This window comes from Pungitius pungitius, chromosome 16 (genome assembly GCF_949316345.1).
Source record: "Pungitius pungitius chromosome 16, fPunPun2.1, whole genome shotgun sequence".
NCBI classification, from domain to species: domain Eukaryota; kingdom Metazoa; phylum Chordata; class Actinopteri; order Perciformes; family Gasterosteidae; genus Pungitius; species Pungitius pungitius.
The window spans coordinates 3,238,295-3,265,015 of NC_084915.1; the positions used below are offsets into that span (position 1 = coordinate 3,238,295).

The following is a 26,721-nucleotide window of genomic DNA, read 5'->3' on the forward strand; positions in this document are numbered from 1 at the left end:
TAAAAAAAACTGATGAGAGAGAGAGACAGAGAGAGAGAGAGGTCAGTGCGTGAAGTAAAAAAAAAAACTCCGACAGGCAGAGACGCAATGCGAGTCGCATTCTTAAGCCCCGCGTTTACCTGAACTCTACTAGTTAAGAACAACAAACCGAAGTAAAAAAAAATAAAGGCGAAGAAATCGTTTAAATTTATCGGGAAAGACCCGCGAACCTGGTGACTAATTGGGATGTGTGCAATTGTCAGGCTGGCCGCACCACTGACCTTGATCCGAAACAGACTGGTAAAAAATGTGGAAATCGGAAACGCCGTGGCCGCACTCATTAAAAGACGACGGCGACATTTCCCAAGAAAGAGCTTTTTTGTACTAGCAGGTGGTGGAGCTGACCTCAGTTTTGAGCTTTGATTTTTTGTTCTCACAAATTATAAATTTTGAAACATATGGAGGTCCCTTAAAACAAGAGAAACCATCCTCAATCATGGAAGAATAAATCCAACAGTGCATATACTTCTACATGTTCTGTTGCTCATTCCTTCATTTTAGGTTTACACAACAACGTGCATCTTGCTTTGGAAGGTGAGCTCAGAGTGGTTGATGTGGGAAGCAGCAGTAGTCTGCAAATTGAATGTAGGGGGGAGATATTGTATAGAATATATTTTTGGTTCCAGCCGCGCGGTTACCGTGGTAACTGCCCATCGATTCAGCAGCATTAGCGAACAGAAGACCAAACGAATCCCCCGCCTGCGACATTTCATATTTATTTATTTATTCATCAGAGAGTGAAATTGAGCTGGAGAAGGAAGGGTGTTTTATTTAGGAGTAGAGAAGGAAGGTAGAGGAGAACATCTAGGGTTGGATGAGTTGCAATGATGCCATGAAACTCTTATGAGATACTTGAATTTAGTATTCTCAACACAGCTAATGACTCGGCACGGCTACTTCAGAATACCTCGCCCGATGTGTACTGAGAGACTGCCTGAGCTCCACAGATACAGTATCCAGTATTGACCACTGAAGTTACTGATCCTTCAAAAATACAGCGGTGTAATTACTTTGAATAACGTATTATATTATTGAATAAATGAATATCTTAAAAAATATTTTTTTTATATTACACACAATATTTTATTTGTGTTCTAGCTTTACTGACTTTCTTTTGATGTCGAACAAATACTGTGTTACAGCAATGCAGGATTAAGAGACTGAACGGATATTTACTAACCCTGTGATGCAAATAATGGCTTTCAGAGCATGTTGGCTCTATGAAAAAAGACTTTGAATATACTGCTGCTGAAATTTGAACAGAGAAGACACTTTTGGCGCTGCTAATTAGATTCATCCACCCACAACAGAAAGGCTGCTGTCAGTGATTAACTCCCCCCCAACAGTGTTTATAACAGCTTAATTGACGGGATTATTTCTATAAATAAAATCTTCATTTGAGGCTTGGAAATTTTCGGAATAACAGACTTCAGTCGAGGAAAAAAAATGGTACTGTGTGTATGTATTTCATGGTAAAATAGAACATTTCTGAGTGGTCTCTGATGTGAAAACATCTCTATATATATCTATATATTTGTGTGGCACAAAAAAAAGTTCTCAGACTTGCCTGTAAAAAATTACTTAGCTTCCTTAGCCAGTAAAAGGAGAATATGTGTAAAGCGAGAAATGACGGCTTAAGAGCAAGAGTCCCTCCTCCTGCCATCCATTCAACTCTTCACATCCGGCCTCAAAGTGACATGTGAACAAAGCACTGACAAAAACGTGATTACAAGTGCAAACATTGGGAGAAAAAATGTTTCTGCTCCTGCTCCATTGCATGCCTCATTCTCCCACAGAATTATTCAATTCAGCTGGAGTTTCTTACCTTAGTGGTGACAATGCAAAGACAATCCATGCTGGCTGGACAAAAAAGAAGCTCTCAACGTTCAAAGAAGAGGGGGTGGAAATGAAAAAAAGAAGACACAAAAACACTTGCTCATACACACAAAAACTCACACACACGGACGAGGAAGAGAAGCCACGAACAAACGAACGGACGTTACACCATGTTGGCCCGTTGAGAGGATTGGGATGCCTCTTCCACAGCGCTAAAGGTTCTAAACGCCATCTCAAAGTGTGCGTCTTCCGCCTAAACATGCACATACACAAACACATACACACACGCACACTAAAAATGCAGAGCCGGTTGACTGGCCTCCAACAACCCAAAATTATTCCTTAGCTTCTCTCTCTCGCTCATTTCAGTTTGGTCTCTCTCCTCTATGGGCGGAAGGATGAGAGAGAGCGAGGGAAGAGACGGAAGGACGATAACGTCAGCTCAGCGGAATAAATTTGATTGCCATGCTCTCTCTATCTTGCTGTCTAGCTGCTGTAGCAGACTGCTAGAACTTAATAATAACTACAAAATGCATTTCCTGCTGAAAATGCGTTGGAATGCTAAAAGCTGAAATGAATTCCGGAAAATTGCTTAAAATACAGAAATGATAAAACTGAAATAAATTCTAAACATTGCTGACAATATAGAAATATTGGGTCCTCGCTACTCTTTGCACGTTGAGGCACTGGCCAGACGGTAACAAATGCGGCCGAGGAACCCTGTGGCCGTCGGACGAAGCATTCGCAAGTCAGTGGTCGTTAACCGTGTGGAGCAATGCCAGGAATGCCGCTTTGCAAACTTTATCTTTGACATTATCATGGTCTTAGGCCTTTTATGTCAACATATAACCAGGAGCTTCTGATTAAAAATCAAAGCCTCTCAGAATACCATAGATGAGTCAATTTCCTTCGATATCTCAATCATCCGACTACATTTTGTCATTTTCATGTTAGATTTTTAAAGGGAAACAATCAATACTTTCTTGACCATTCCCCTTCAATCAGAGAGTACACATCACCATGGTGTGACTAGGTGATAACCAGGATTTTCTGTTAAACCAGTCCAAAATAAAAGCCTCTCAAAATACCATACAGGCCAAAAAGGCAGATTTTCAACCATTAAGTACAGCGCCCCCTATTCTTAAGGTGTGTTCAGGGCTTTGATGTGATTTTTTGATTTGAAGCATTTTATTTCTTGAACATGTAGACATTTAAAAAAAATAATAATAATAATATTTAAATTTATTTAAAAATCAACATAGACATAGACCACAAAATTAGAAAAGTCACCTTTTGTTCAAGAAAAGGAGTAGAGAGAAGCAAAAGCCTATAGATACCCACCCCTATCTTATCCATATTCTCAATTTGTATATATTTGGAGATTAATATCATACATACATACATACACACACTCTCTCACACACACTCTCTCACCCTCACACACGCACGCATACTCACACTCACAAATAAAAACAATTTAAATTTCCGTCACTGAATATTTTCACAGATCTCATATTTGGCTAATGTGTATAATTTAAGATGTTTTTTGAACTGTGCAATATGTTTACAATCTCTGATCTTATCTGGTAAGTTGTTCCACAACTTCACCCCACAGACCGATATGCACCTGCTTTTGAGTGTAGAGTGCACCTTTGGTTGCCTCAGTTTCAGTCTCCCTCTTAAATTATAGTCTCCTAGTCTGTCGCTAAACAAACTTTGAAGGTTTCCTGAGAGTAGGCTGTTTGTTGCTTTAAATACAATCTGTAACGTTTTAAAATCTTTTAAGTCCATAAATTTTAATATATTTAATTTCAGAAATAATGTGTTTGTGTGTTCATAGTACCCCACCTTATTAACTATCCGTATTGCTTTTTTTTTAATTGTGCATATTGCCTGTAGGGTGCTTTTGTAGGTATTACCCCACACTTCCACACAGTAACTCAAATAGGGGGCAAACAGTGTACAGTACAGTGTATGCAGTGATTGTATATTCAATATATGTCTGACTCTGACTAGTATCCCTACACATCGTGCCAATTTTGAGTGTACACGAGTGACCTGTGGCCTCCAGCTGAGCTTGTGGTCTATCATTACACCTAGAAAGGAGTATTCAAACACCCTTTCGATTTTTATATTATCGATCTTTAGTTCAATGTGTGTGTTTGCTTATGGGTTACTTCTACCAAAGACCATAAATTTGGTTTTCTTTACATTAAGTGATAATCTATTTATATCAAACCACAATTTCAACTTGGTTAACTCAGTCGAGACCGCCTCCAACAACTGTTCGAGGTTCCCTCCTTCACAGAATACATTTGTGTCATCTGCAAAAATAACATTTTTCAGGATCCTGGATGCATTACTTATGTCATTTATATAAATAATAAATAGTTTTGGACCCAGTATTGATCCTTGCGGCACACCACAGGTAATATTTCTTAAGGTGGACTTCTTATCCCCTATCTGTACAAACTGTTTTCTTTGTCCTATGTAACTTTGTACCCAATTTAGTCCAACCCCTCTGATCCCATAGCTTTCCAGTTTGTGTAGCAGTATATCATGGTTTATTGTGTCAAATGCCTTCTTCAGATCTATGAAGACCCCTATTGCCATCTTTTTGTTATCTATTGTGCTTGTCATTTCTTCTACCAAGTCCATGAGTGCCAATGATGTTGATCGGTTTGGCCTAAAACCATATTGACTATCTATGAGTAATCCATGTTTATCTATGAAACTGTCCATCCTTTTTTTTTTGAATTTATTAACTATGGCAATAATTTCATTTTTATCGGTGTCCTTCAGAAAGATAGTATCTGGGTTCCTCTTGCCCAAATAATGCGCTACACACCCCCCTTGCGGAAGGTTTATCTGCTCTTCTAGTTTAGGGCCCACATTTACAAAGAATTTATTGAAGCCTTCTACCATCTCCTTTTTATCATTAATAATCTTATCATTATCTAGAATTTCTTCTGGCAATCCAGAGCTGGTCGATTGATTTCTTATAATTGAATTTAAGATCTTCCATGTCTCCTTTATATTATTTTTATTTTTATCTAGTAGTTTACAATAATAATCCTTTTTACAATTTCGCATAATATCAGTTAATTTATTTTTATATCTTTTATACTTCATTTCTTTCTCCTTATTTCTATTCTTGATAAACTCTTTATATAAGAAGTTCTTCTTTTTACAGGCTTTCAACAAACCCTTTGTAAGCCAAGGTTTATCTGAGCGATTTGCTCGTTTTCTGCTTTGCTGAATTGGACAGCATCTGTCATATAACATCAGAAAAGTTTGCAGGAAGGAATCATAAGCATAATCAACCTCCTCTGCCTCATAAACCTTTCTCCAGTTTTGTGCACTTAATTAATTTCTGAACTTGTTTAGATTGTCAACCGTTCTTAATCTCCTTTCTATCATTTCATTCCTTTCAGCCAACCTAGGTGCACCGCTGTAGATTGCAAACACCGGCAGATGGTCACTAATATGATTTAATAATAATCCACTTTCTATATTATCTATTAGGTTATTAGTAAAAATATTATCTATAAGTGTTGCAGAGTGAAATGTAATTCGACTAGGTTTAGTAATAGTAGGATACAAGCTTCTGCTGTACATTGCATCCATGAATTCCCTTTATCGGTGTTAGTTTGTTAGGATTCAGAAGATCGATGTTGTAATCGCCAGAGAAAAGTTACCTTTTGCTCGGTGTTTGTAGCCATACTCTCCATCAACTCCTTGAACTTCTCTATGCTATTGTTGGGAGCCCGGTATGCACAGCTGACAATGATGTTCTTCCTTTTCCCCATATCAATTTCAATAGTAATACATTCACATATATCATCAATTGCAGCCGTCATTGTCACGGTTTGGGTCTGCTTGTCTTATTTTGTAGCTTTCTTGTGTCTCGTGTCTCTGGGTAACTTACTTCCTGTCCTGTGATTGCCTGATTGCTTCCACCTGTGTCCAATCACCTGCACCTCCCTTGTGTATTTAAGCCCTGTGTGCCAGTTGTCCTTTGTCGCGTCATTGTCCATGTCAGTCCTCGTTGGAGCACGTCTTTGGTTTGTTTAAGAATAAAGAGCACTTTGATTGGAAAACTCTGCGTTTGAGTCCTGCCTGCAACCTGCACCAGCACCGATCCTGACAGTCATACTTTCAACAATCTTGTACTTAAGTCTTCTATCAACATAAAGTGCAACTCCCCCTCCTCTTTTGTTGCCTCTGTTTACATAATTCACATTATAACCATCCAACTTAAATTCCACCCCTTTCTCCAGACTAATCCAGGTCTCCGAGATTGCGATTACACTGAACGGTGAGGTGAACTGGTCTAGGTAGTCTTTAATCTTGTAAAAATTAGCATAAAGGCTTCTACTATTGAAGTGTATTATCTTTATATTGTGTTCTGACCCAAACTTTTCGTTGAACTGATTTTTCGTGTAGTAGTCACAATTTCTCCCATTCTTGAAGTACTTACTCTCTGGATCTGTGTCTGAATCTAAGTCAAGCATGGTGTCAGTTGAAGTCTTGCACCATCGTTTACTGTAACCTCCCAAATGTCATATGAACACTCCCCCAGTATTCTCAGTTGTATTCTTACACACCCTTTTCTTGCCACATTTAGTATCACTAATATGTCATATGGACACTCACCCTCAGTCACACACCCTGTCATCCATCCTTTCACACGGTCACTCTTACACCAAAACCACAACTCACGCCTACGAGCCTCACAGTCTGGTTTTGTCCCCATAACCACAAAAAGGTTTGTGCGAAAAATGCAACAATGATACGGAGACCTTAGGAAAATGCAACACCAGATAGAAATCCACTGCAGGGGAAAACATCTCCACGAGAACACAACATCCATTATTATTAGAAAAGATAATGTCACTGTTTGATGTTTTACCATTTCATGTCCCATTATTGAACTGTAAAAGATTTTTTTTTCTCGCCCTGCCGAATGATGAGTTTGTCATACCTCAGAAAGGCATAGTCCCCCCGCTCTCTGGCTTCTTTCATTTTCGGCAGAAGTTCCTTCCTTTTCTGTCTCACAGTCTCTGGATAGTCCTCATTTATGAAGATACTCGTCCCCTTCAATTTTCTTGCATTCCTTAGCACCGTGTCTCTGTCCTTTATTCTATGGAATCTCACAATGACTGGTCGTGGTCTGCCTTGAGTGCCATCGCTGGAGATGTTCACCTTTCCGACACGCATTGCCTGTTCCACTCCAATTATCTTAGGGTCCAGGTTGAGTTTCTCTTCGATAATTTTCAGAACTTTTTCCTCTGAGACCAAGTTGTTTTCCTTTTCTGCCTCAGGAATGCCATCCATAATTAAGTTGGCTCTCCTTGCCTGACTGTCCAGGGAGTCAGATTTAGCATCCAGTATCAACATGGATTCTGCCAGTCGCTCAATATCTGATTCTTGTGATTTGCAGATTGATTGAGTTCCTTTACATGTAGATTTCAATTCATCCACCTCCTTTTGCGTGAATTGCAGACTTGTTCTTAGGTCTTGCAGATCTTTAAGCAGTTCACCAATTCTTTTACTGGATGTATCCATAATAGTGCAGACAAATGCTTTGAAATTGCTTTCTTGCTGCTGTAAAAGTTCTTTGTAAAAAGCTTTTTATTGTTCAAGGAGTTCTTGCACTTGTGCCATTGATACACTTTGATCACTGTCTTTTTCCACTTTATCTTTGTTCCCCTTCCCACCAGCCATTTTGTCCTAGGTCTTGGCCCAACAAACTGTGGTACAGGAACAGTCCCAAACTTTTACAAGATCTTTCAAGTTTGCACTTACAAGATTTAAGCTTTAATGTTTATAATTTTGGTGAGTGCAGGCCAAGTCATTTGGAAGTTAAAAAAATCTGCCAGATTAAGGCACAGCCTTTGCAAAGTAATTAGCACATATCTCATCAAAACAATGAGTTATCAGCACCATTCTGTGTTAGGTGCATTTGCATACCATGATTGACTTTTTTGTAGAGCATGCCGAAGAGGACCAGTGTGCCAACAAGTTGCTCGGACATCGGGGGTGGAAACTGGCCTAGTGTGGTCTTTTTTAAATTTCTAGAGGGTGCTATAGAGACATTTCTTTATACCCAAACGTGAGACCCAAAAATTATCAAATTTATTAACAGTCCGGATATCCATGCCAAATTTAACAACTTTTTGAATATGATAAAGGCCCCAAAAAGGCCCGCGGTTTGTGAGAATAATAATAATAATAATTCCTTGAAATTCAATAGGTTCCTCTACGACTAGTCGTAGCGAGGGGAGTACTTTAGCTTAAACGAAGCGACTCCTCCAAGTCATGTTAATACTCATATGGAGTGGCAGCTATTTATGACTCCTGCCTTTTAATAAACCTTAAACCTAAACTTGATTATACCTCATTTGAAAGTCTGACTTTCAGTCTTTCACAACCAACCTGGAAAATAATCCAGCCGGTTCTCTTTGTAATAGTGTACGGGGCCCCAGGTCCTTATTCTGAATTTTTATGTGAATTTTCACAGTTCTTAACGAGTTTGGTCCTTAAAACAGACAAGGTAATTATAGTGGGTGATTTTAACATTCATGTGGATGTCGATAACGACAGCCTTGGTACTTTATTTCTCTCTTTGCTGGAATCAATTGGTTTCTGTCAGAGTGTAAATAAACCAACTCATTGTTTTAACCACACGCTCGACTTGGTTCTTGTGTATGGTATTGTGATAGAACACTTAACAATCTTTCCACAGAATCCTCTCCTGTCGGACCAATGTCTGATAACCTTTGAATTTCTACTGCCAGAATCTCCTCCTGCCGAGGGTTTCTTCAGTCAATGTTTATCGGATACCGCTGTAGCCTCATTTAAAGAAGCCATTCCCTCTGCTCTAAGTTCAGTGTCTTGTCTCAAGATATCAGAAGACTCAGTCCATCACAAATCAACCAACTTGTCGATACTGCCACAGGCTCTTTGAGAATGGCACTGGACGGTATTGCTCCCCTCAAAAGAAGAATGGCAACAAGAAGGAAGTTCGCCCCTTGGTATAACTCTCAAACCCGGAACTTAAAGCAAACTGTGCGGAAACTTGAGCGGTTATGGCGTTCCACCAAATCAGAAGGATCTAGGCTAACTTGGCAAGACAGCGTTAAAACATATAAGAAGGCTCTCTGTAACGCGAGAGCATCTTATTACTCATCATTAATCGAGAAAAATAAAAACAACTCCAGGTTTTTCTTCAGCACTGTGGCCAGACTGACAGAGAGTCACAGCGCTGTCGAGCCGTGTATTCCTGTGGACCTCAGTAGTAACGACTTTATGAACTTCTTCAATAATAAGATTCTGACTATCAAAGAGAAAATGTATTCCTCGGATGTAGGAACCTTGGACGCAGCCGTGGGCCCTGATACCTACTTGAATGGTTTCTCTTCCATCAACCTTGATCAACTGACTTCTACAATTTTGAAATCCAACTCTTCCACTTGTCTCCTGGATCCGATTCCAACTAAGCTGCTTAAGGAAGTTTTTCTGTTAATTAGCACATCCCTACTGGATATTATGAATCTGTCTTTGTTGACAGGACATGTACCACAGTCCTTCAAGGTAGCTGTAATTAAACCTCTTCTTAAGAAACCTACTCTAGCTCCAGAGGTGTTGGCTAACTACAGACCCATCTCTAATCTTCCCTTCCTCGCTAAGATCCTTGAGAAATCTGTCACAAATCCATTATGTGACTTTCTACAAAACAATGCTTTGTTCGAGGATTTCCAGTCAGGATTTCGAATGCATCACAGCACAGAAACGGCACTGGTGAAAATTACAAATGATCGTCTACTTGCATCGGACCAAGGACTTGTCTCTTTTCTTGTCTTGCTGGACCTCAGTGCTGCATTTGACACCATCGATCACCGTATCCTGCTGCAGAGACTGGAACAGTTGATTGGCATCAAAGGAACTGCACTCAGCTGGTTTAAATCTTATTTATCGGATCGATCCCAGTTTGTGAACGGTGAATTATCGAGGACCACCAATGTTGGTCACGGAGTCCCACAAGGTTCTGTGCTTGGACCGATTCTATTTATCCTGTACATGCTTCCTTTGGGCGACGTTATCAGAAAACGCCGCATAAACTTCCATTGTTATGCAGACGATACTCAACTGTATCTATCAATCAAGCCAGAAGACACCAACCAGCTTGTTAGACTTCAGGATTGTCTTGGAGACATCAAAACTTGGATGACCTGCAACTTCCTGATGTTAAACTCGGAAAAAACTGAAGTTATCATTATAGGCCCAGAGCGCCTTCGAAGTCAGCTGTCACGTGATACAGTCTCTATGGATGGAATTGCTCTGGTATCCAACAGCACCGTCAGAAATCTTGGAGTTCTCTTCGACCAGGATATGTCCTTCAACTCTCATATAAAGAAGACTTCAAGGACTGCCTTTTTTCAACTACGTAATATATCGAAAATCAGGAACTTCCTGTCTCAAAGTGATGCAGAAAAACTAGTTCATGCATTTGTTACTTCTAGACTGGATTACTGTAATTCTTTGTTATCAGGCTGTTCTTGTAAATCGCTTAAACCTCTCCAGTTGATTCAAAATGCTGCTGCACGTGTATTAACAAGAACTAAAAAATGGGATCATATAACTCCTGTATTAACTTCATTGTACTGGCTTCCTGTTAAATCAAGAATAGAATTTAAGGTACTTCTCCTCACCTACAAGTCCCTTGCTGGTGAGGCACCGTCTTATCTTAAAGAGCTCGTTACACCGTACTACCCTACAAAGGATCTGCGCTCCGTAGATGTTGGGCTACTTGTGGTTAAAGCAGGATGGGAGCTAGAGCCTTCAGTTATCAAGCTCCTCTTTTGTGGAACCAGCTTTCACTTTCAGTCCGGGGAGCGGACTCGGTCAGTTCATTTAAGATAAAGCTTAAAACGTTCCTCTTTGATATTGCTTATAGTTAGGGCTGGCTCAGGTTAGCCTGGACCAGCCCTTAGTTAAGCTGCTCTGGGCTTAGACTGCCGGGGGACTTCTTAGGACACACCGAGCCCCTCTCTCACTCTCACACTCTCACCTCTTCTTCCACAATCATCCATGTTTTATTTATGTACATCACTAATTCAGCTTCTTTCTGGGAGTTCTTTGTGCTTTCTCGCCTAGCAGGTCTCCGTGGATCATAGTTTCGTGCGGACCCTGGTTCTGACTCCTGGCAGGGCTCTGTTGACACCTGCTACTGCCATCATCATTACTTTAAATTAGGGCCGGGACTTTAGCGCGTTAATTGCGATTAATTAATTACACATAAAAATAACGCATTACACATTTTTTACGCATTTTTACACTTTTTTTTGCACCGCGGAACGTTTCTCACTGGATGAGTTTCGGGGGGACCGATTATACTGGAGCACCAACTAGAGTTCATGACTTCAGACAACAACAAACCACAGTGAACATGAACGATGAAGCTGACGAGACCGTGTCGGGTGGCCCCGTGAATGGGAAATCTTATTATAATAAACACACGGATAGAAGCGTTGATAAGAGCTTGGTTGTGTGCAAGCTACGCAACAAGAAATTCGCATCGAGCCTCAAGTGTCACCTCAACGCAAAACAATTAGCAGCTAGCGTGGACGTTAGCCACGCTAGCTAATTAATTATATTAATATTTTTAATCAAGTCCCGGCGCTACTTTAAATATGATTCATATTACTGTCATCATAAACCAACATCTTTCTGCTCTCCCTCCCCACAGAAGCCTCTGTGGATGGTGGTTCGATCTGATGGTGGTTGTGCCTGCAGTGGTCCTGCTGTACACTTGTTCTGCTACTGGCAATTACTTGTATAATTAGAGGAATTGAATGTATTGAATTGTACATCTTTTTTACATTGTTGATTCTGTACACATGACATCCATTGCAGTCTGTCCATCCCGGGAGAGGGATCCCTCCTCTGACGTTCTCCCTAAGGTTTCTAACCTTTTTTCCACATTGAAGGGTTTTTTCATATTTTGGGGAGTTTTTCCTGTGCCGATGTGAGGGTTTCGGGACAGAGGATGTTGCATGTGTACAGACTGTAAAGCCCTCTGAGGCAAATTTGTAATTTGCGATTTTTGACTATACAAAATAAAATGAATTGAATTGAAAGAATAAGAGTCTCCTTTTGAAAATCCATGAAATTAAATTTTCTATTCTGTTTTTGTTGAACCAACATGACGAGAAGTCCACACTCGGATTGGGGTAGAGCAACAGTCCAATATATGTATGTATATACGTGTGTGAAAGTGTCTATATGATGCTGGGAATGGGATTCAAGCAAATAACTATTACAAATAGCAACATTTTTGAAAGACTAAAGAGGATGACTAATACTAATATTATATGGTTGCTCATAAAAGTTGCTTGGCTTTCTAGCCCCCCCAAATACCTTGTGGAATAAACAACTGAATCCTGACTAATGCGCACAGACAAATCATTCTAAAGAATTACAGCAGTAATTTGTAAAAGAAACAAACAATTCTATGTAGTTGAAAGGAAAAACAGAATAGAAATATACATTGGGATAAAATATACCTCAAACTGTGTTACCATCAAAACAAATATGCAAGATGCAGGAATCTGACCTGCATGTACAGTACACATGATAGTGCAGATGATGATCAATCGCACATTTCCCGTCTAAACTGTCCCGGTACCTGTTTGCTGGAGCCATCCCAGTGACGCGGTGTGTTGAAGAATTTGACCTTGATTACTGCTTTCATCTGTGGACGAAGCATGAGCCCTACACTCACAATGTGACGTTGTTTTTACTAAACACACTCAGCGACTCAGGTGCTTTTTGCATGAGTAGCAATGCCAATCTTTCTAGGGGATGCGGCTCAGGCAGCTTACACTTATTGCATTAGAGAGGAGGAATGCTTTAACCTGCTTTGTTAGGGCTGTCACTCATGCATAGAGACCGGGTGGGATAATTTTAGATTTGTCTGTGCATGTGATCACAAACAGTGTTACTTGAAGGACTTACTCAGGCAAGCTATACTCCTTGAGTTCAAAGCTGGATATACCTGAACCCAACACATTCTCTCATGAGTAATTTCTCAGGTTTCACTCCGGTCAAACTAGATGAAAATAAACCAGGGCTTTATGCAGATGAATACTGATGAGCTGTATTCCTTCGAGAAAGCAAACATGCTAGTTAAAATGTCTGCACAGGCTTTTTTTATTTCATCATTATGTTTCCTTTTTTTAAACCCCTCAATGAGGACATCACTACTGCCTCGCTGCTTTACAAACTGCACTCTGAAAACAGATATTTTCTTTTGGTGTCAAAACCAAGATTTGTTTCCTATAACAGTAAACATGAACCTAAGCTAACTAAAACAAAGAAGTGTTTGAATTTCTAATATGACAAAAAAAATTACCAGGATTAAAGTCTAATCTTAACTCTTTGAGATATGGCAGAAGTTTAGCTCATGTCACTGCAGTGTTTCCTTATGCCAAGGGTGATAATGTGTCAAATGAAAACATAAGATCACAGATGGAAATGGATGCAGGTAATAAGTACTAGCAATGGAATGTATTAGATCCCATGCAGCTAAAAAGAGACACACATATACGCTGAAGGAAGCATGGCTTCGTTAAGAACTCACCTCAGACGTCATGGCAATAATCTCTCTCCTTGCAATCCTGCTGGATTCTAAGATGCTCTGCTCCATCTGCTGGAGAGAAAAGAAAAACTGAAACACTCTGCACTGAGGAACAACCAAGAGATCGGGAAAAACAACGAACCAGTCAAGTTCAGGGAAGCATTATTTCATACCCTCAATGCATTGTTCCAGAGCTATTTCAAGCCATTTGCTAACTGTATTCAATTCAATTCAATTCATTTTATTTTGTATAGCCCAAAATCGCAAATTACAAATTTGCCTCAGAGGGCTTTACAGTCTGTACACATGCAACATCCTCTGTCCCGAAACCCTCACATCGGCACAGGAAAAACTCCCCAAAATATGAAAAAAACCCTTCAATGGGGAAAAAAGGGAAGAAACCTTAGGGAGAACGTCAGAGGAGGGATCCCTCTCCCGGGATGGACAGACTGCAATGGATGTCATGTGTACAGAATCAACAATGTAAAAGATGTACAATACATTCAATTTCTCTAACTGAAATGATACAAGTAATTGCAAGTAGCAGAAGAGGTGTACGGCAGGACCACTGCAGGGACAACCTCCATCAGATCGAACCACCATCCACAGAGGCTTCTGTGGGGAGGGAGAGCAGAAAGATGTTGGTTTTTGATGACAGTAATATGAATCATATTTAGAGTAATGATGATGGCAGCAGCAGGTGTCAGCAGAGCCATGAGCCAGGAGTCAGAACCGGGGTCCGCATGAAACTATGATCCACGGAGACCTGCTAGGCGAGAAAGCACAAAAAACTCCCGGAAAGAAGCTTAATTAGTGATGTACATTAATAAAGCATGGATGATTGTGGGAGGAGAGAGTGAGAGTGAGAGAGGGGCTCGGTGTGTCCTAAGAAGTCCCCCGGCAGACTAAACCTAGAGCAGCTTAACTAAGGGCTGGTCCAGGCTAACCTGAGCCAGCCCTAACTATAAGCAATATCAAAGAGGAACGTTTTAAGCTTTATCTTAAATGAACTGAGCGAGTCTGCCCCCCGGACTGAAAGTGGAAGCTGGTTCCACAAAAGAGGAGCTTGATAACTGAAGGCTCTGGCCCCCATCCTACTTTTTAAAACTCTAGGAACCACAAGTAGCCCAGCATCTATGGAGCGTAGATGCCTTGTAGGACAATACGGTGTAACAAGCTCTTTAAGATAAGACGGTGCCTCACCAGCAAGTGCCTTGTAGGTGAGGAGAAGTACCTTAAATTCTATTCTTGATTTAACAGGAAGCCAGTGCAGAGAAGTTAATACAGGAGTTATATGATCCCATTTCTTAGTTCTTGTTAATACACGTGCTGCAGCATTCTGAATCAGTTGGAGAGGTTTAAGCGATTTACAAGAGCAGCCTGATAACAAAGAATTACAGTAATCCAGTCTAGAAGTAACAAATGCATGAACTAGTTTTTCTGCATCACTTTGAGACAGGAAGTTCCTGATTTTTGATATATTCCGTAGATGAAAAAAGGCAGTCCTTGAAGTCTTCTTTATATGAGAGTTGAAGGACATATCCTGGTCGAAGAGAACTCCAAGATTTCTGACGGTGCTGTTGGATACCAGAGCAATTCCATCCATAGAGACTGTATCACGTGACAGCTGACTTCGAAGGCGCTCTGGGCCTATCATGATAACTTCCGTTTTTTCCGAGTTTAACATCAGGAAGTTGCAGGTCATCCAGGTTTTGATGTCTCCAAGACAGTCCTGAAGTCTAACAAGTTGGTTGGTGTCTTCTGGCTTGATCGATAGATACAGTTGAGTATCGTCTGCATAACAATGGAAGTTTATGCGGTGTTTTCTGATAACGTCGCCCAAAGGAAGCATGTACAGGGTAAATAGAATCGGTCCAAGCACAGAACCTTGTGGGACTCCGTGACCAACATTCGTGGTCCTCGATGATTCACCGTTCACAAACACAAACTGGGATCGATCCGATAAATAAGATTTAAACCAGCTGAGTGCAGTTCCTTTGATGCCAATCAAGTGTTCCAGTCTCTGCAGCAGGATACGGTGATCGATGGTGTCAAATGCAGCACTGAGGTCCAGCAATACAAGAAAAGATACAAGTCCTTGGTCCGATGCAAGTAGAAGATCATTTGTAATTTTCACCAGTGCCGTTTCTGTGCTGTGATGCATTCGAAATCCTGACTGGAAATCCTCGAACAAAGCATTGTTTTGTAGAAAGTCACATAATTGATTCGCGACAGATTTCTCCAGGATCTTAGCGAGGAAGGGAAGATTAGAGATGGGTCTGTAGTTAGCCAACACCTCTGGAGCTAGGGTAGGTTTCTTCAGAAGAGGTTTAATTACAGCTACCTTGAAGGACTGTGGTAAATGTCCTGTCAACAAAGACAGATTCATAATATCCAGTAGGGATGTGCTAATTAACGGAAAAACTTGCTTAAGCAGCTTAGTTGGAATCGGATCCAGGAGACAAGTGGAAGAGTTGGATTTCAAAATTGTAGAAGTCAGTTGATCAAGGTTGATGGAAGAGAAACCATCCAAGTAGGTATCAGGGCCCACGGCTGCGTCCAAGGATCCTACATCCGCGGACGGGTTGGCTCCGGTTGGGGGTAGTAGACCATCAATTTTCTCTTTGATAGTCAGAATCTTATTATTGAAGAAGTTCATAAAGTCGTTACTACTGAGGTCCACAGGAATACACGGCTCGACAGCGCTGTGACTGTATAAGACGTTTAACACGAAATTTAAGCTGGGACGAAGATCAACAAATAATAATGTATACAACACTTTTCCAAATTCAAATTCGAAACAAAAGAGTGCATTTGTAAGGGTCATGCAGTTTGGCAGAGAGAGAAATGGATGGAGTCATCATTGGTTGGTCTGTCTCCTGCTCTGGTAAGTCTTTAATTAAAAGCTTGGAAAGCGTAAGTCTACATGTTCCAGTGGAAGCCTGAAATAAATCTCCAGCACAGTATGAAACCCTACAAACCATTAGTACATGCAGGCTTGCCTTATCCCTTCTTCTGTCTATAGCAGAAAGCTTTAGACCTAAACCTATACCATACTCTCACTTCAAATACTACTGTTATGTTTATTTATTCAAAAATGTTTGTTAAGATTAAAAGAAACTCATGAAAAAAATTAAATCTACGTCAATTTCTGTAACGTTTAATGTCTGATAGCCATACAACTCTTCATGTACAATGTTATTCAACATCAAATATGCAATTTGTAATTGGATTGAACAACATTTTGGATGATGAAATAGGTCACAGATTCAGCAAATAACTGATTAACTCAAATTGTTTTATTTTTATCTGGTCATTTTATACTTGGAACCATGTGAAGATATGAATTAAGGTCCACAACAGGATTTGAACCAAGGATGTTGCCGTTTACAGTTCATAGTTCAATCCCGGTGTGTCCCTTAGCAAGACACGTTATAAGGTGACGTGATAATGTCAACAGACATATTCACCCCAAATAATGCGCTGCCTCCCTCATTAAAATAAAGGGAGCAGTTTTTTCAAAAAGCAACTAATGATGTTGTATTGTGTTATGTAGCATTGCATGTGTTTAGAAACAGGCTGGGATTTATTTATTGGGGTTTTATTTTCCCACAATGTCATCTGTTACAGTGTATTACTAACATCAGCATCAGCAGGGACATGCGGCCATTATTGTCAATAAAAAGATCAAGCAACTGATAGATTATTGAATATGTTAAATGTCAGGTCTTGAAAATATTTTTTTGATTTTGCTTCTTTTTAACTATGATTATTAAATAAGTGCTTTGGAACTACATCCAACCTATTTCTAACATGTTGTTTTTTGCAAAATCCACATTTTATTCACACTTATTTACCACATTTATTTATGCGAACGTTTTGTCCTTGGCTGCATTTGTAACCGACTCGGCCAGCTCCCCGACATGCAAGGAGTAGCGAGGACCTGTCCAATGCTGCTCGTTTCGTTTGTTTTGGTTACTGTGGAAAACCCTTTGTGTGACTTTTTGAGCCTGCCTGCTTTCCGTTTCCGCCAATAGATGGCAGTAGCGGTTGCAGGACGAGCGCTGTAACACTTTTGACTTGTGACTTTTAAGTGACTCCGACTATCGTTGGGAAGTCATTCTGATTTTAAGTGTTCCTGACTGTCTGTTATCGTTGCAGGTGAGCAAATGTAAATGTATGCCTGTTTGCAAATGTATATGTATGTTTAGTTTGCCCTCAATACTCCTGCAAAATGAAACTTTACATTCAAAACAATGTTATTTCTTCTCAAAATGGTATTTTGTTTTCAAATGACACACACAAACCATCATATGAATAGACATTTATAAGAACCAGTTGAACACTGATATGCTCAATGTAAAACACTACGATGAATGGAAAACACTTCTTCCCCATTCATCATAATGACTTTTTGTTGTTCAGTGTTACACTTACTACAGACAGTACATACATACGTGTGTTGTAAAATATTTTAGAACATTGTTTTTATACTCAGAACACACAAATACACGGTAAAAAATATATTTTATTTTCCCCACAAAAACAATGTTTTTGTGTGTAAACAATTGAGAAAAACTGTAAATAACCCATCTGCCTCTATGATCTTATATTCCTCACTAACACCTTTATAACGATAGACAATGACCATTAACAATTGTATGACAATACCCAATAGCGGCATATGCTCATATTTGGTTATGGTGGCATTTTCACACGCACATGCAAAGGTGTAGTTATATTACTAATGAAGATGTTATCTGGTGTTAGAATGGTCTGTCTGTGTGACCACTGTTGCTTGTATCCCCTTTGGACATTTACAGTAGTTCCGAGCAAGAACTCTCTACAGCTCTAAAGCTTCTGTCTTGTGCTTTGCTCCGTCTCTCCACCTGTGCTCTTTTTTGTATCTGTACGACTTGCCTGGTCCTCGAACGCCTCGAACGTACACCTGTGTGTCAATCTATTTCTTCCGCCTTGAATCCACCATTAATATCACTGCCAATCCCCTCTTCTGGCATCCCCCAGGGTTCAGTGCATGGTGCCCTCCTGTTCATCCTTTACCTGCTTCCCCTCGGCAACATCATACGCCATCATGGACTCCGTTTCCACTGCTACGCCGACAACATCCGACTTTACATTTCCACTACCTCTATTTCCCCTGCTACAATCTCCACTGTCTCAGTGAAATTAAATCCTGGATGCAAATAAACTTAACAAACTCAACTGTGACAAAACAAATCACTCACCAAAACCAGAACCTCACGTCAAATAACATCACCAGGACTGCATTCTTCCATCTCCAAAACATTACACGCCTCGGTCCGTCACTCTCCTACTCCACATTGCATTTACTTGTGGATTGCTTCGCATTTGTGTGTGGGTTTTTTGAGACTCGGCTGACATTGCGAATCCACAAATGCATTTTTTCAACACGGAACAGTCTGTAGCCAATAAGATGTCGCCCTAATTTCAATCAATCACAGCTTCCCCCTCCCCACGAGCCTTCCAGCTTTACGGCAACGCAACTTGCGAAGGCAATGCAACTTGCGAAGGCAATGCAAGGGTTCCGAAGTCAGCCAACAATGGCGTCTGGTGGTGACGACGCTCTGCTTCTAGTGTAAGTGAAACAAGTTTAAAGTTTCATGGCGTCCATGATTAATGTTAATTACGTTCAAGTTGTAAATTATTGGTAGTCAAATATGTTCCATGATGGACGTATTTTGAGGCATTTTAATATAAGCGTTAGCTAATGTGAGATGTATGTTCCCGTTCGTGTGCTTTTAAAAAAACTTCTATAGACCAGATGATGTGACAATACAGGAAATGGCGCTGTGACAATTTAAGGCAAATATGGGAACCGAGGGATTCTTTTCATCAACCAACTCAATTAGTGGCCGGACTTCAGATAGTAGCCGGGGGCGCGGTCGATATGGACAAATAAAGGCTGGGCCCCAAATACAGGCTGGGGGTAAAAAAAAATGTTTAAATGTAAAAGTAAAGAATATACTGCTTGAGGTAACATGAGAGCCCCTGCCCGCCACCTGCTCGTGAACTGGGGGGTCGCTGCCTGGGAGAAGCTGGACTAGGACATGATCCGAAAGTCCGTCAAAGTTTGTGGACTGACACTGAAAGATGACGGGAGTGAAGATGATCTCATCCATTGCTTCAAAGCGGGACAGCCATGCGCCGCTGGTAGGGATGCGCTGGTGCAGCTCCGGCAGCGGGGGGGAGGAGAACCGCACGCAAGTAGCCCAGGATGAGGAGAACGACGAGGAGGACACTGCAAATAAAGCGCTATACGCGATAAACTTAAGACTGACACCAGAGGTGGGACAAAGTCATTGTTATGCAAGTCACAAGTAAGTCTCAAGTCGTTGCCCTCGAGTCCCGAGTCAAGTCGAGTCAAAGATGAGGCAAGTCCCAAGTCGAGTCAAAAGTCAAAGCCAACAAGTCTCAAGTCGAGTCCAAAGTCTTACCATTTTAGTTTTCGAGTCATTTCAAGTCCTCTTATTATAGTGGGGACGGGGAACCCTGGGTGATGGTGCGCTGCCTCACAGACCTAGACTACGAAGGGAAGGGTAATGGTGGATCGACTGTGACTGTGTTATAGTACTTTAAAACGGACGTTGACATAATGTTGGCGAGGATTTCCGTCGGAGTCTGAATCCGGGTTCAAAAATCCTGATTTTTGTAAGCATGAACGAGCTGTCCCGTTGATACGGTAAAATGGACTGCAGTGATTGGATGTCGTGCAGGCAGCGCGTGCTCTCTGCATACAGGTGGCGCACATTTTTTTGACAGATGCAGATAAACAGAGCGGTGCGGCGGTGTGAAAATGTTTCCCCCAGTTTTCATGGGAAGTAGCAAGTCTTCTCGAGTCAAAAGGCTCGAGTCCAAGTGAAGTCACGAGTCATCGATGTTAAAGTCCAAGTCGGGTTGCAAGTCTTTGTACGTTTTGTCGAGTCGAGTCTGAAGTCATCAAATTCATGACTCGAGTCCAAGTCACATGACTCGAGTCCACACCTCTGACTGACACTATGGTTTATTACTGATTCATTTCTAAATGGTTAGTCTACAGAAAGTTGATTAGCTATAGATCTACCGGTTTCATTCTACCGGCAGCCTATCGGTAAATGGTTGCAGGAAGTGCTGAACACATTTGCAATGAATGATATTAGCCTACTGTAATTATGCCCATTATTTTATTTAAATAATACAATTCTATAACAGAAGATACCGGTAAGTAAGAAATAAAGGCCTGCCCCTAATACAAGCCGGTGCGCTGTGCAGCCTATGTAAATAAAAGCCCCGGCCACTATTTGAGGATTTACGGTACTCCATTTTTTATCTTGTTGCTACTGCTGCTCTTCAGCTTTTAGTGAGTTTCACAGTTGCGACTGGGTAGCTGTGGAAGGATCGGAGATATACATCACTCACAATTCCCTTCCTGTAAGTGTTGACTTAAATGACCCTGGCAAGCCTGAACTGACCTCAAGGCGTTCTGGTCAGCCGGCCAGACGACATCTCCAATTGCCACATTCCTGTGAGCTGTGTGCCACTTGGTCTGGACAAACAGGTTTTGTCCGGATAACTGGGTCCATTTCCTACAGAACCAGTCAACTTCTGTTTGGATGGTTCATAATCTCCTGTAAGAGTAGCTTTTAAAGTCAAAGGTCCCTAGATCCCCTCTGGGTCCAGTTCTTCCAAGCAGAAGTGAATTTGGGCTAATGTATTTTACACAGTCCTCCCAGCTCTGAGTCCTGGCATCAATAGGTCGTTCATTGGCGAGGTTGGAAGCCATATAAAGGAAAGTTTGAAACTCACCCCATGTGAAGACTCAATTACCCCCAGATTGTGCAAAGCTTGCTTCACAATCCGGACAGCAGCCTCAGCTGTTCCGTTTCTGTGAGGTGAGTCTGCTGGATGGATCTTCCAGCTCCATTCTGTGCCAAGCTCATCTTCAAGCTTTGATTTCTCCAGTCGGTCCAGAAACACGTAGAGCTTTTTCAGGGCAGGTCTGGCTCCGACAAAGTTCTTCCCAGGATCCGACCACAATTTCCTCGGGTGTCCTCTCAGTGCCGTAAGTCATTGGTAGGCTAGCAGAAAACCTTCAGCTGACTGGTTACTGACACGGTCTGTGTGCATAGCTCTGGATGCCATGCAACAGAAGACGATTCCCCACACTTTGAGTTTCACTTTCTTTCTTACCTTATCCTTCACTTCATAAGTTTCAAATAAGTCCACTGCCATGTATTCAAATGGGTTGGCTGGTGTTATTCCCTCTGATGGAAAAGTCACTCATGATCTGTTGGGATCTTCGGGCCTTAAGTCTCCTGCATGTCACACAGTTATCAACGATCTTCTGAGCTAGTTTCCAGACTCTTACCGTCTTATCCGAAGGGGTATGCCTGCAATTTCTTCATGATTTGCCTTGTGGGCTTCTTGAGCTAGAAGAGTGGATACCCATGATGTGCAGGGCAAGACTGGTACTGCAGTTTTTTCTTTATTAAAGATTTGGAATCTTCTTCCACAGAGCAAAAGTCCAGTGCTTTCCTCTCTGACCACAGCAAGCCTGCTGAGTGTGGTGTCTGGCAAAGCTACCTCTGGACTTGATCTTAAGAGCTGAAGGAATCTCCTTTCTCTTTAGCTTGCTTGTGGTTGAGGTCTTGGCCAGCATTTCTTTCCACTTTGTGACAGCTCTACACACCCAGGCAATGACTCTTGGCAATGAATCAACCTGGTTAAACTGCTGAACTTACTGATGTTAAGTATTTTCCTCACTGAAGAACCAATAGGTGGCCTCCGGTCTTGGATTTGGTGCCCTTTTCCACTAGGGCTGCTTTGCAGGTCGTCCTTATTTTGGTATGAGGTTGGGGACTTTGGCATTGCAGTGGCAGGTGGAGCATCTTGTTTTGTTTCCACCTGAGCTCGGATCAGTGCTGCTGTAAAACATTTCCTTTGGAACTTGTTTATACCTACTTTAGCATCCGCAGCGACATCTTTGGCTGACTTTGTCTGCCACTCCTCCACAGGCTGTTTCAGAAACTCTGGGCGATTTTGCCACACAGAGTTCTTTGAGGTATTCTGGTGTTGCTCCTCTTGTTGTGAGGTCAGCAATGTTTTGTTCACCTGGAATCCTGGATCTCTCCCACTCTGTTCGCAAAAATGGTCTGGTACCCATAACTGTCCCTTTGGATTGCACCCAGCACAGTTTGACTGTCCAGAAGATGGATCCACGTTTAAACACAGCACCACAGACCTCAGCCTTCATTGCTTCTCCCTTTTGGTCAAGTGGTGTGAGCTTGGCTTTGGACTCAACAAGCCGGACCAGAATGCCTTGCTCGGTCTCCCACCTGAAGTATGCAACAGTTCCATATCGCTGGTCGCTACCATTTGAGAATGTTATTCCCCAGGGTTCTCCAACCCTTCCGACTGGCGTGAGGCTTCCATGAAAGGTAATTTGGTAGAGGCGTGTGTATTCTTCAAATAGGTGGATGGCTTCTTCTCTAAGTCTTTCAGACAGAGGTGTGTCCCATGTGTCTCGTCGTAGAGTTTTCCCTCCAGTTTCTTGAAATGCTTTCCTGACCAGGAATGTGAGGGTTTCGGGACAGAGGATGTTGCATGTGTACAGACTGTAAAGCCCTCTGAGGCAAATTTGTAATTTGCGATTTTGGGCTATACAAAATAAAATGAATTGAATTGAATTGACCAGAATGGCTCCTTTCTGTTTGGCAGGTGTTGCAAGGCCTATTGGATCATATAGACTAGCTACTTGGCTAAGTTTATCAAGGTCATGAGGTACAGTCTGTCTGGTTCGACCAGGTAACCAACTCCTAGGGCTTTGTTGTTTCCTTCCCTGATTTGGTTGGGGAGAATGAAGACTTCATCTGACGAGGCTGGATGTTCTTATGTAGATGTCTGCCTCCCACTTTGCCCTGATCGGACCCACGGCTTAAGGAAGAATCCACCTGCCTTCAGAATTTCTTCAACTTTTTCGATGGTTCTGTCTAGCTTTTCCAGGTCATTAAGGGATGTCAGAATGTTGTATGTAGACAACAGCAGAGGTGTGGACTCGAGTCATGTGACTTGGACTCGAGTCAGACTCGAGTCATGAATTTGATGACTTGAGACTCGACTCGACAAAACGTACAAAGACTTGCAACTCGACTTGGACTTGAACACCGATGACTCGTGACTTGACTTGGACTCGAGTCTTTTGACTCGAGAAGACTTGCTACTTCCCATGAAAACTGGGGGAAAACATTTTCACACCACCGCGCCGCTCTGTTTATCTGCATCTGTCAAAAAAATGTGCGCCACCTGTATGCAGAGAGCGCGCGCTGCCTGCACGACATCCAATCACTGCAGTCTATTTGACCGTATCAACGAGACAGCTCGTTCATGGTTACAAAAATCGGGATTTTTGAACCCGGATTCAGACTCCGATGGAAATCCTAGTCAACATTATGTCAACGTCCGTTTTAAAGTAGTGTAATGAGCTGAGTTAAAGTTATTAGTTAATCAGTTATGCAGATGTTGCATGTGTTCACGTTATGCTGTTACCAGCTGTAGTTACGCGAGACAACCCGAGTTTTGGGGGGCCGTGAATGCGGAAGTGTTCGTTCGGCGTGGTGACGGCCAACAGTGACCGAAGTTGAGTTGTTTTACATAAATAAATGCAGCGGAGTTGCAAGCCAGTCATCGCCTCCTTATTTACGCTGCAGCATTGGGGTGAGCGTTACAGTACTATAACACAGTCACAGTCCATCCACCATTACCCTTCCCTTCGTAGTCTATGTCTGTGAGGCAGCGCACCATCACCCAGGGTTCCCCGTCCCCACTATAATAAAAGGACTCGAAATGACTCGAAACTAAAATGGTACGACTTGTGACTCGACTTGAGACTTGTTGGCTGTGACTTGTGACTCGACTTGGGACTTGCTTCGTCTTTGACTCGACTTGACTCGGGACTCGAGGGCAATGACTTGAGACTTGCTTGTGACTTGCCTAACAGTGACTTGATCCCACCTCTGCTATATAGGAATCCTCCTCAAGGACTCTCCGTTCCTCCTCACAGCAATGGTCTCTCTAATGAGTTTCTTTGCTGCTCTCCTTCCCACCATCTCATGGACTTGAGTTGTGTATGCTGTACGCCACTCTGGTCTATCTTGAGCTGTTTCTCCGTCCTCAGAAACGTGGCTTCCACTGCGCTTCTGTTGTTGTGCAGGGAACTTGGATCTTCAATCCAGGGGTATTTTGCGTCCCAGTGAGGCTCTTGACTATGCACATCTGACATCACATAGCTGAGGCCTGGGTTCGCAGGCCCCACCAATGCTGTCCCACTTCCTCTAGTCCAAGCACTCCCTGCCAATAACAGTTGTTTTGGTTTCAGCTCTAGATTCTTGCATCTCAGCAATTTGATAGTTCACTGGTGTGATTCTCATCGATCGTGCAAAGTCTCATAATTGTGCGGGGCCATACCCACTACTTCACAGAGGTCTGGATATGATCCGCCAACAGTCTTTCCTATAGGGCCTTCAAGATCTCCTACTACTTGTACTCTCTGTGGAGCAAGTCTTCCTTCACGGTGGCTTATGAGAAGATTCACATGTTCTGGTCTGTGAAGACCTTCCAGGTTGGTCTCAGGGAAAAACTTCTTGAGTCGTTGTGCTTTGATTACTCTGTGATTTGCAATTTCATCCAACCCATAACAGATCAGCTCATGAGCTCTATCCGTGCCTCTAGGTGTCTTGACTCTTACCTTGAGTAAGTATCTTTTGGTCTTCACCTTCACGGCCATGCCTCCAACTCCATGGACGACAAGCGTGATCTTTTCACTTTGAAGCTTCAGTCTCTTGGCAGCTATATGAGTGTATCTAATGCCAAGTCAATGAGAGTTCCAATTTTCTGTCCTGCATTGGTGGTTACTTCGAGAAGCATAAGAATAACTGGTAACTCACGTGTCATTGAGTCCATCACTACAGGAAGGCTTCTTCCAGTGCAGTGTGATTTTGCAGCCATGTTGATCAAGGCTCTCCTGACTTTTCCTGCCATGTCCGGGGTAAGCTCAGACATCAATTTCTCTTGCTCCTCTGTGAATGTTTGCCTCCTGGTGCTGGATTTTCCCACTTTCACAGATTCTTTCCCCTCGAGTCCTACTTTCAGGCAGAGAAAGAAATGGTGATCTGAAGAGCTTCCTCTTCTGCAGTCTCTGTTCCTGCACAAGTAAATGTCCGTACATTCATCTGCATGACATCTGAGGCATCTTCTGCATGCTCCCAGCCATCCAATAGCATTCAGCTTTTCACCAGGTTACAGTTCTTTAAACTCCTTCCAAAAGAATATATCACAATGCTTCTCCTCTCCACAGACAACACATCCTCCTCTCCTCGTGGACTTTGTGGAGGCATACCTCTTCTCCAAGTACGTAACTTTCTATTTTTCACCTACACCCAATTGGTCTAGTTTCTCTAGAATGTCCTCTTGTGTCTTTAAGAATATTAGAAGGCTGTCGAAGTGATTGTCACGTGTGACTCCATTTATGAGATTGACCATGAACGCCAGCCAGTCCCTCTTTATATTATCTGAGAGCTTGCTCTCTATGGATCTGATCACAAGGGAATTCTTCATGGCTCCTGTGCTTTGGAGCTCTGTGAGGTCATTCAGGGCATTTTCCACAGCCTGATGAATTAGGTCAATTACCTTCCTTGGCTGGTGTGACTTTAAAGGAGGGATCCTCTCTAGGTCGTCAATTATCTCCAAAGCAATCGTTTGCTTGTTTCCATACCTGTTTTGAATTAATCTAAATATGTCTTCAGCCCTTTTGTATGTTGACAAACTCAGGTCTCTACATATTGTGGAGTCTCTGCCCTAGGCTGCCCCCGATCAGGTGAGAGTCTCTATTGCAGCACTGGTGTACGCAGAGGGGGCCGGGTGCAGCTCTTGGGGCGGGTCATCGATGGGAGGTACGTCCCCAGATCAATCCTTGATCAGGGTGATATGCTCCCAGCCCCGCCTGCAGGAGCACGGCTGTGCTGAATTGCCAATCAGGGTGTCGGGCATAACAGGAGCTGCACCCTGGCCTCTCTGTGTGTGCCTGGCTCGTATCCGGAGCAGAGCTCTCACCATCGGGCGGTAAGTTGAGACTCCACGTTGTTCGACCCTGTTAGTCATGTTGTGATCACCCCCTGACTAACGACCACCCT

The 26,721-nt window shown here is 42.1% G+C and overlaps 1 protein-coding gene across 3 annotated transcripts in view; it reads right to left on the reverse strand.

The window, feature by feature from the left end:
- Positions 1-26,721, reverse strand: part of dlg2 (discs, large homolog 2 (Drosophila)) — a 168,379-nt gene that overhangs the window by 97,577 nt on the left and 44,081 nt on the right. For all 3 annotated transcript variants that reach the window (XM_062558238.1, XM_062558237.1, XM_062558236.1), the window contains exon 4: positions 13,520-13,588. In XM_062558238.1, coding sequence (XP_062414222.1) covers positions 13,520-13,588 — 69 coding nt within the window. The remainder of the gene's footprint in view (positions 1-13,519; positions 13,589-26,721) is intronic.